We start from the raw sequence: 11,215 nt of genomic DNA, 5'->3' as shown, positions 1-11,215 counted from the left end.
CTTTGGGGCGGAGAGTCATAGAGATGTACAGCATGGAAACAGACCCTTCAGTCCAACCCGTCCATACCGACCAGATATCCCAACCCAATCTAGTCCCACTTACCAGCACCCAGCCCATATCCCTCCAAACCCTTCCTATTCATATACCCATCCAGATGCCTTTTAAATGTTATAATTGTAACCAGCCTCCACCACTTCCTCTGGCAGCTCATTCCATACCCGTACCACCCTCTGTGTGAAAAAGTTACCCCTTAGGTTCCTTTTATATTTTTCCCCTCTCACCCTAAACCTATGCCCTCTAGTTCTGGCTCCCCCACCCCAGAGAAAAGACTTTGTCGATTTACCCTATCCATGCCCCTCATGATTTTATAAACCTCTATAAGGTCACCCCTCAGCCTCCGACGCTCCAGGGAAAGGTAAATGACAGGGGGTGGGGCTAGGGTGAAGCTAGCTGAGAGTGCAATAGGTGAATGGAGGTGGGAGTAAAGGTGTTAGGTCGGAGGGCAGTGTGGGGTGGATAGGTAGGAAGGAAAACAGACAGGTGGGACAGGTCATGAGGGCGGTGCTCAGTTGGAGGGTTGGAACTGGGATAAGGTGGGGGAAGGGGAAATGAGGAAACTGGTGAAATCCACATTGATTCCATGGGGTTGGAGGACCCTGAGACAGAAGATGACATGTTCTTTCTCCACCCTTCCCGGGTGGTAAGGGAGTGGTGATGGACGAGGCCCAGGACTTGCATATCCTCGGCGGAGTGGCCACACTCATGAGCTGTCCCACCTGTCAATCTTCCTTCCCACCTATCCGCCCCACCCTCCCCTCTGACCTATCACCTTTACCCCCACCTCCATTCACCTAGTGCACTCTCAGCTGCCTTCCCACCACCCCCACCCCATTTATCTCTCCACCCCCTCGGTTCACAAGCCTCATTCCTGATGAAGGGCTTTTGCCTGAAACGTTGATTCTCTTGCTCCTTGGATGCTGCCTGACCTGCTGTGCTTTTCCAGCATAAACACAAGAAACACATTCCAACTCTTAACAATCACTTCCATCAACGATGACCGACTCGACACTGACATTTTTTACAAACCCACCAACTCCCACAGCTACCTGGATTACACCTCTTCCCACCCTACCTCCTGCAATAATCCTATCCCGTATTCCCAATTCTACTGCCTCCACTGTATCTGCTCCCAGGAGGACCAGTTCCACCACAGAACACACCAGATGGCCTCCTTCTTTAAAGACTGTAATTTCCCTTCCCACGTGGTTAAAGATGCCCTCCAATGCATCTCATCAACATCCCGCCCCTCCGCCCTCAGACCCCCCCCCTCCAACCGTAACAAGGACAGAACGGCCTTGGTGCTCACTTTCCACCCTACCAACCTTCGCATTAACCGCATCATCCACTGACATTTCTGCCACCTCCAAACGGACCCCATCACCAGGGATAAATTTCCCTCCCCTCCCCTTTCCGCTTTCCGCAAAGACCGTTCCCTCCGTCACTACCTGGTCAGGTCCACGTTCCCCAACAACCCACCCTCCCATCCTGGCACCTTCCCCTGCCACCGCAGGAACTGTAAAACCTGTGCCCACACCTCCTCCCTCACCTCCATCCAAGGCCCTAAAAGAGCCTCCCACATCCATCAAAGTTTTACCTGCACATCCACCAATATCATTTATTGTATCCGTTGCTCCCGATGCGGTCTCCTCTACATTGGGGAGACTGGGCGCCTCCTAGCAAAGCGCTTTAGGGAACATCTCCGGGACACCCGCACCAATCAACCAAACCGCCCCGTGGCCCAACATTTCAACTCCCCCTCCCACTCTGCCGAGGACATGGAGGTCCTGGGCCTCCTTCACCGCCGCTCCCTCACCACGACGCCTGGAGGAAGAACGCCTCATCTTCTGCCTCGGAACACTACAACCCCAGGGCATCAATGTGGACTTCAACAGTTTCCTCATTTCCCCACCCCCCACCTTACCCCAGTTCCAAACTTCCAGCTCAGTACCATCCTCAAGACCTGTCCTACCTGCCAATCTCCCTTCCCACCTACCGACTCCACCTTCCCCTCCGACCTATCACCTTCATCCCACCTCCATCCACCTTTTTCACTCTCAGCTCCCTTCCTCCCAGCCCCAAACCCCTCCCATTTATCTCTCCACCCTGGAGGCTCCCAGCCACATTCCTGATGAAGGGCTTTTGCCCGAAACGTCGATTCTTCTGCTCCTGGGATGCTGCCTGACCTGCTGGGCTTTTCCAGTGAATACACAAGAAACACATACCAACTCTTGGCAATCATTAGTCTTTGCTGATTCCTGCAGTTTTTTTTCTCTTTTAATGCTAACAGTGGTCCATTTGAAGTTGAATCCTCAGACCCTGAAGATCTATGCACCTTTGCTTGCAGCCAGTAGACCTTGCTCTCACGATCGCAGCAGCTTTAACCCCTTCAACTGTGGCTTGCCACCCGCCAGATCAAACGGTTCGAAACTGAAAGTAAAAACAATAGTGTGGTCAGGAAATTGCGTTCGGCAGGCTGATGAGGAACCAAGAAACGGTTCAACTTCAAATTCCACAGGCTGCTTTTGAGGGAACTGTAATCCCTTTTTTGTCAGCAGCCCAATGGCTCACGTACACTTGAAGGACAAGATTGAGGTGATGAGGTGGTTTTCCTTGAGGTTTGGGTTTTTGCAGCGGGGGCCTGCTGTAGTTTGTTTTTTTTTGGTGCGTGTTTCGGCGCCCTCACTATCTTTTGAGCTAATGTGTTGCTGTTGGTTTCTCCCTCCCTCTCCCCCCTGGACACCTGGAAAACAGTTGGAGAAGAGTGTGAGGAGGTTTCGAGAGACCTTCCGAGGGAACGTGTCCTTGGAGTTAGCGGTACTGCTGATGAACAGGTACCGCAGTGATTACCGACTGGTGGTTAAACACATCATTCTGATGGTCACTGACCCGGACACTGGTGGTAAGTGCTTTCATGTCTTAAGCTTGGGGCAAAGTTTGCTTCCACCCATTTGGTCCCCCTTCCTGTTTCTCACCTTTCTGCTGCAAAACCTCCATTGCATTGACTCCCAGAGCTCTCCAGAGTTGTGTTGAGCTCCTCCAGCCTCAGCAATGTCACTCAAACCTTCTGTCCTCTGCCCTTCCCCAACCATTAGACAGTAAGAGGTGGGAGCAGATCTATGCAGCTTATTCAATGCTGCCACACAGGGATTCTTCAACTTCTGTTTTAATTTCAGCGTCTGAAGTTCTTTGCTTCGTTTTACAGCTCTCCCTGAGCAATAGTTTTATGAACCGACATTATTTTAAAAAAAGCAGCTCGCTTGGACCATGACTGTTTTCGTGTGAGCTTCCTGAGTGTTAGTTGGCTGCTGCGTTTCCTCTGTTTCAGCCATCACAACATTTTGAAACTACTTAGTTGTCTGTGAAGCTGTTTAGGATGTTCAGAGTTTCTGATTGGGACACATACATTTTCTCTTGGTGATTCCCATTAGAGATAAAGATGCCTGTTCTGATCATCCTCAACTCCACTCTGCTGCCCTTTAATGCTGACCCTGGATTCCCTTTCCTGATTAAAAAGAAATTCTGTCTACATCTTAGTTGTATCCTCTCACCTCTCTCTTCCCCAGTCATATAAATTCTACGTTTTACAAGATGTGAAACGGTGCCCAGTTATCCCATCTCTGGTTTGATGTCAGATTTGGTCAGGTTTCACTGCTGGGCTGTTTTACTGCGTTAAAGACACTCTCCACAGGTCGAAAATAAAAGCCAGGTGCTGGAAAATAGGAACGCAAACAGCAACTGTCACTCAATAGGTGAGGCAGCAACTTTGGAGAGAGAAAAACAGAGTTTTAGGGCTGCTCACCTTCCATCGGGTTCTGTGCAAATGGAGGTTGTTGTTGCATTGGTCAGAGGGAGTGATACCTCTAATGACAGGTGTATGCGACATCTTTACACTAAAGGGGCCCTTTCCAAACTCAGCACCCTGAGCAAAACAGCAACCCATTTATTTATCATCTGCAACTGCAAATCCAGTTTATTTTTCCCTGTCTTGTATTTGACTGGATGGTTTCCATCAGCCCACAATTGTCTGTTTGCCACATTTATTTTGTAAATTTTGAGTTAATTTGCCTTGCAGCTTGGCTGGGCAGTCCAGCAGGATGTCCCATGGCAGTGTTTTGAAGAAGAGCAGAAGATAAAATCAGAAATTGCTGGAGAAACTCAGCAGGTCTGGCAGCGTCAGTGGGGAGAAAGCAGAGTTAAAGTTTCAAGGCCAGTGACCCATCTTCAGCACTCTCCCTATAGGGTGGCCCAGTGGTGAGCACTGCTACCTCATAGCACCAGGGGCCTGGGTTCAATTCCAGGCTTGGATGGCTGTCTGTGTGGAGTTTGCACATTCTCCCTGTGTGAATGTGAGTTTCCTCCCACAGTCCAAAGGTGTGCAGGTTAGGGTGGATTGGCTGTGCTGAGGTGTGCAAGGTTGGTGGGTTAGCTGTGGGAAATGCTGGGGTAGGGTAGGGGGAATGGGCCTGGGTGGGGGCAGGATGGGCTGAATGGCCTACTTCCACACTGTAGGGATTCTTCCATTTCAGCATCTGCAGCTCTTTGTTTTATTTTAGAGCTCTCCCTGAGCAATAGTTTTATGAACCGACATGATAAAAAAAACAGCTCACTTGGGTCATGTCTGTTTTCGTGTGAGCTTCCTGAGTGTAAATTGGCTGCTGCATTTCCTCAATTTCAGCCGTCACAACACATTGAGGAGTACTTCGTTGTCTGGGAAGTTCTTTAGGATGTTCAGAGTTTCTGACTGGGAGACGTACATTTCCTTTTGACGAGTTTCATTAAAGTTAATGAAAGCAGTGGGTGTATTTCTGTCAGCTGTTTTCCAATGATAGTTGTCAAGTCTGAAGTTGAAAAGTGTACGATCAACGCTCTACATTTCCCCATAAACGTGGCCACAATTACAAGTTGTTAATCAGCTCCACAGGTTAAAGGAAAGAAATAATATCTCCATTTTAACGGAATGCAAATTGTGCTGTAAATTAAGTGGGTGAAGTCCACTCTGTGGGGGGCACCTACCTCTTCTGTTGCCAGCACGGATCACTCAGATGCCGTGTTTTCCAAAGAGGGAACTCTGATAGATTGCTCAGTTCCCCTGCTCCACACCAGAATAAACCATGGACCCCGGACGTTGCCTCCGCTCAGGTCAGTCACCATAGGCTTAAGAATTGAACCTGGGACTGAGCTGATTGATTAGGCAGTACCCCACGGCAAACAGAGACTCCAATAGCCCCTCCACCAGAATCAGGCTTAGGAACCTGTGGCCATAGAGTCATAGAGGCATAGAGATGTACAGCACTGAAACAGGCCCTTCAGTCCAACTCAACCAGATATCCTAACCCAATCTAGTCCCACCTGCCAGCACTTGGCCCATATCCCTCCAAGCGCAGCAGGTCAGGCAGCATCCAAGGAACAGGAGAATCGACGTTTCGGGCATCAGCCCTTCTTCAGGAAGGGCTGATGCCCGAAACGTCGATTCTCCTGTTCCTTGGATGTTGCCTGACCTGCTGCGCTTTTCCAGCAACACATTTTCAGCTCCGATCTCCAGCATCTGCAGTCCTCACTTTCTCCTCCATATCCCTCCAAACCTCCCTCTATTCACAGACCCATCCAGATGCCTTTTAAATATTGGAATTGTACCAGCCTTCACCACTTCCTCTGGCAGCTCATTCCATACACGTACCACCCTCTGCATGAAAATGTTGCCCCTTAGGTCCCTTTTATATCTTTCCCCTCTCACCCTAAACCTATGCCCTCCAGTTCTGGACTCGCCCACTCCAGGGAAAAGACCTTGTCTATTTACCCTATCCGTGTGCCTCATGAGTTTACAAACCTCTGAAAGGTCACCCCTCAGCCTCCGACGCTCCAGGGAAAATAACCCCAGCCTGTTCAGTCTTTATTCACGAGGACTTGGCACAGGTTTAAAACAGAAAAAAACAAAAGTGGTCTGAGAGGAAAAACGAAGGTAAGTTTCATGCAGCGAGTGGTGAGGGTCTGAAATATGCTGCCCGAGAGTGTGAGCAGGTTCGATCTGAAGAGAATTGGACTCTTATCTGAAATGGTAAAAACAATGACTGCAGATGCTGAAAATCAAATACTGGATTAGTGGTGCTGGAAGAGCACAGCAGTTCAGGCAGCATCCAACGAGCAGCGAAATCAACGTTTCGGGCAAAAGCCCTTCATCAGGAATAAAAGCTCCTGATGAAGGGCTTTTGCCCGAAACGTTGATTTCGCTGCTCGTTGGATGCTGCCTGAACTGCTGTGCTCTTCCAGCAACACTAATCCAGTATCTTATCTGAAATGTGCAGGGTCACAGGGAGAATGGCAGGAGGTGAATTCCTCATTTGAGGAGCTGGTGCAGACACAATGGGCCAAATGGCCTTCTTCTGCACTGCCACAATTCTGTTGTCCTGTGTCTCATTCCCATTTGGTACGGGCAGTGGTGGGATGTTATCTGGGGATCGTAGAGGCTGAGGGTGTCCGGTAATGCACTAAACCCCGGCCGCAGAAAGGAATTATTATGAAGCAACCATTAATTGTGTGCCTATTCCTCAATTAAATATGTTTAACCTATAATGTAGAGCCTGAAACCTGATAACCTTTGCATTCACAGTAACCTGTGTATCTCAGTTTCCTCTTTATACGTGAATGGGTTTAAACATTAACAGTAATAGCAGTAAATGAGAGAGCGCGTATATCTCTGTCTCTGTCTCTCTCTCTCTCTCTCTGCCACCTCTCCCTTAGCGACTGCTCACATCCATATACCGTACTGAGTGAGTTTTTCTTATTCTTTGATGGGATGTGGGTCTCAATGGCAGCACCAATATTTGTTGCCCATCCTTTGAACTGTGTGGCTTGCCAGGCAGAGGGCAATTCAGAGTCACATAGGCCAGACATCTGCGTAAAGATGGCAGATTTCCTTCACTAAAAAACGTTTGTCAACCAAGTGTGCTTTCAATTGATGGTTTCATGGTCACCATGACCGACACCCGTTTATTAACTAAAGTTAGTTCCACCAGCTGCCCGTGGTAGAATTGAGCCCATAAGTGTTAATCTGGGCCTCTGGATTAGAATCCAGTGATATAACAGTTGCATCACCATCTCCCGGGAAGTAACCCTGAACCGTAGGATCATGTGCCTCGTATCTGTCTATTTTCCTTCTCCCGCCCTTTCTCTCTGTGCCCCTAATAGCAGTTCCTGCACAATGTACAATCACTGCACAGGTCCTGCACCAACTGGGATTGCTCCCATCAGTGTCTGTATTGGCGCCTGATCAGTCCTGTCTGATAATCTGTATAGATTCTCTTTATCTGGCATGTTAAATGTCAGCATTCGGCATCATTGTTTACTGTAGTGATTGAATTGAGGGCCAGGTGGATCTCATTGGCTGTGAGATCCCTGATTGGGGCTGTTAACCGGGGCCAATTAGGGAGCCCTGGCTGACTGAGATAAACAGGAGATTCAGAAAGACTTCTCCCTCCAGGAATTGGCTCTGAGCTGGCTGGTCAGAGACCATGTACTGTTGCATGTGTAAATAAAGGGTGACTTGGTGCTGGGATACCGGCTTCCACAGAGTTATTTCAGTTACTATAAGATTATACATCACATCAGTTCCACTCCTTTATTCTGGTACAGCAGAACCACAACATTTACTAACTCCCCAGCCCGTTATCCCTGTCCTTGTAACGGGATCGTGAATGTTCCGACACACGAGGTCCTGACCCTGTGTTATACTGCACAGTATTCCAGCCCAGGGCCCTGTTAATTTCTTTATACTTGTCAGGTTGTTCAAAGTTAAGGACCATCAGTAGGATAAAAAGAGAAAGGCCAGCATTTGTATATCACCTTGCTGGGTGTCCCAAAGAGCATCTCCAATGACTTAAATATTTCTGCAGTGCAGTCACAGGAAGCCAAGTTTGTTAGATTATATTCATGGGGGAGCTAGACATTGCCCGTGTGGCTAAAAGGATCAAGGGGTATGGAGAGAAGGTGGGAGTGGGATACTGAGGTTGCACGATTAGCCAGGATCATACTGAATGGAGGGGCAGGCTCAAAGGGCCGAATGGCCTACTCCTACACCTACTGTCTGTGTAAAGTGGGAAACTCTACAACCAATTGCAAGCAGCCAACTCCCTCAAATGTCAGCTTGGTAATGTCAAGATAACCTGTTTTCGTGTGCAGTTTGTTTGAGGAACAAATATTGACCAGGACACTGGAGTTAATGGCCCTGTTCTTGTTGAAATAATGCTGTAGGATCTCTTAACGTTCACATGAGAGGGAAGACCCAAACGAGGGGAGCCCCTGTGCCTAGCAACACTCCCAACGCCATATTGGGATAAGGGCCTGGATTTCACATTGAAGGGGAACTTGAACTTGAAACCTTGTGACTCAGAGAGACAAGTCACCTGTAACCCAGAGTGGTCTAAGTCACAAGTAAATCCGACAAGAAATTCAGGAGAAACCGCTTTACCTAAGAGAGCAGTGAGAGTGTGGCACTGCCTACCTCAGGGAGAGGTTGAGCTGAGTATCATCATAAGGCAAATCTAGGAAATGCATGAGGGAGAAAGGAACAGAATAATACTGACTGGGTGAGGTGAAGTGAAAATAGGAAACTGTAGGAGCTTCCTCCTGAATTCTGGTGATGCATTGCAGATGGGGTTTCCATTGTACAGATACATCTTTGTGTACAGGTAATTATAAGAGTAGATAGAATGAAGGACTGGATTCAATAGTTTAGTGCCTGAGGATGTGTCCCCAGGTGCCTGCATTAGATTTCATATACCCAGTTGCTGACTGGGGTGTGATCTGTGATCAAAGATTACACTGTGGTTTTTGGAATCTCCCTCTTCTTTCCCAGTGATGAGTGACAATGATGCCATTATTCAGGATGAGGGGTACTGCCATTGTCCTTGTTGAGTGTGGGAAACCACAGGAAGAGGAAGACGACTTCCTGGTCCAAACAGAAGAGACTCTTACAGTGAACAAGGTCCAGTTTATTGTACCAAAAGCAACAAATGCTGGAGGTCACAGTGGAGTCAGGCAGCATCCACACAGAGAGAGAGAGAGAGAGCAAGCTAACGTTTCCAGTCTGGACAACTCTGCATCAGAGCTGACGTGAAGTGTGGAGGGGGCAGCATTTGTGCAATAGTTGGGGGTTGTGGAGTGGTGGGGGGCAGAAAGGATGGAGACAGTTCAGAATAGGTGATCAGGCTGTGAGAACGGTGTGTCTAACTACCAGAAAGGAAAGAACATAGAGTCCCACTGGAGTTGGGGAGAGGGGACATGGTGACAGAGAATGTCAACAAATAACACTAAAAGATAGAGAAGGAATGGGAGTGGTTTACAATTTGAAGGTGTTGAACTCAATATTAAATCCAGAAGGCTGTAAATTAATTGACTGAGAGTTGCGGAGCGGAGCTCCAGGCTGGGTATTGATGGCACAATGCTCGTCACTCCCCCTGGTTTTGAGGTTGAGGGTTCACTCAGAGGTTGCCAGGAACATTACGTCAACGAGAAAGTGCGGACGTTTCAATCAGGTTGGTAAAGCTTGCTGATTTCTCGTACCGAGACGTTTAAAGTTATGAAGGGGTGAAACAGATTAGCTGGAAAACAACTGTTTCTAGTGATTGAGAGAGGGACCTTTAATGAAGGGGAGTCAACTGTTGACATTGAGGGGTGTCACGGTGAATGCACGGCTGGTGTTAGCAGAGAATGCAGGAGTTAGGTTGAGGAGTGAGGAACAGACGATTAAGGGAGATGGTTTAATGGCCGGACAGGTTAAAAAGCAGCTGCAAGAGAGGAGTGAGGAGATGAGGCAAGGTGTAAAATTGCAAGCTTCAGTCAGTTGCCATGGCAACAAGGTTAATCCTTTACATCCTCTTGAGAGAGAGCAGATAGGTCCAGTGCTTTAATGTCTCATCCATTAGATGATACTCATGACAGTGCAGCACTCCCTCTGTACTGCATTAGGAGCTGCAGGTCTCTGGAGGGGACCACGAACCCACACCATTCCCCCACTGATCCGTGTCTGCACAGAGGGAAGAAGGGACGGAAGAGCGACATTAAAGGTTTTCACTTTATTTCTTTAAGATCTAGATGCGGACGACAGGAGAGAGATAGAGGCCAGCCCAATTCTCCAGGTAAATGAGAACGTTGTTTTTTTCTCTCTGTTATATTATCAGGTGAGCTGTCTACGAGGGGGCATCACCTGAGCAGATGGTGAGCAGAGCCCCAGTCCTGGAGCAGCATGTTCTTCTGCATGTTCTCACAACCTGTCAGGGCCTTGGGGAAAGGGGGAAGCTTTCCGTCCCTGTTTGCTCTCTTGGAGTCAATCCACAATGTCTCCCTTTCGGGAAGGATTTGAGAAACTTGCATTGCATCATTGTTGGGCAGCAGTGCATATAAGAAGGTTCTTTCAAGAAACCTGCACCCAGCCGTGACTCGAATGTTCGACAAGATGTGGAGGTGTCGGTGTTGGACTGGGGTGAACAAAGTTCAAAATCGCACAACACCAGGTTATAGTCCAACAAGTTTAGTTGGAAGCACTAGCTTTCGGAATGCAGCGCCTGTTGGACTATAACCTTGTCAAATGTTTGAGTTATAAGGAGAGGCTGGATAGGCTAGGACTTTTTTCACTGGAGCGTAGGAGGTTGACAGGTGACCTGATAGGAGTTTATAAAATAATGAGGGCTACGGGTAAAGTTAATGACCATTGTCTTTTCCCGAGGGTGGGGGATTTCAAGATTTGAAGGCACATTTTTAAGGTGAGAGGAGAGATATTTAAAAAAGAAATGAGAGGCAAATATTTACACAAAGGATGATTCGTGTGTGGAATGAACTTCCTGAGGAAGTGGTGGGTGTAGGTACAATTACAACGTTTAAAAGACATTTGGTGAAGTACATGTCTAGGAAAGGTTTGGAGGGATATGGGCCAGGAGCAGGCAGGTGGGACTAGTTTAGTTTGGGAACATGGTCAGCATGGACTGGTTGGGCCGAAAGGTCTGTTTCTGTGCTCTATGACTCTATGTCGAAACCTGGCTGTGGGAACATGTGTAGAAGGGACCACAAAAGGTCAACACTTCACACAGGAAGGAGAGAACCCTTAGTGTCACTGAGATGCACACGCCATTGAGTGTGGGTGTTAAAATGTGTATAATTATG

At 48.1% G+C, this 11,215-nt stretch overlaps 1 protein-coding gene across 1 annotated transcript in view; it reads left to right on the top strand.

Annotated features, from left to right (window-relative positions):
- The first annotated feature begins 2,474 nt into the window (after nt 1-2,474).
- Nucleotides 2,475-11,215, top strand: part of LOC140468123 (shiftless antiviral inhibitor of ribosomal frameshifting protein homolog) — a 30,889-nt gene continuing 22,148 nt past the window's right edge. Inside the window, exons 1-3 of the mRNA XM_072564312.1 lie at nt 2,475-2,653; nt 2,813-2,960; nt 10,145-10,194. Coding sequence (XP_072420413.1) covers nt 2,621-2,653; nt 2,813-2,960; nt 10,145-10,194 — 231 coding nt within the window. The 5' untranslated portion in view covers nt 2,475-2,620. The remainder of the gene's footprint in view (nt 2,654-2,812; nt 2,961-10,144; nt 10,195-11,215) is intronic.

Source organism: Chiloscyllium punctatum, chromosome 46, assembly GCF_047496795.1.
Source record: "Chiloscyllium punctatum isolate Juve2018m chromosome 46, sChiPun1.3, whole genome shotgun sequence".
In the NCBI taxonomy this organism is placed as follows: Eukaryota; Metazoa; Chordata; class Chondrichthyes; order Orectolobiformes; family Hemiscylliidae; genus Chiloscyllium; species Chiloscyllium punctatum.
The sequence above is the reverse complement of the archived record's forward strand: the minus strand, read 5'-3'. Positions and strand labels throughout refer to the sequence as shown.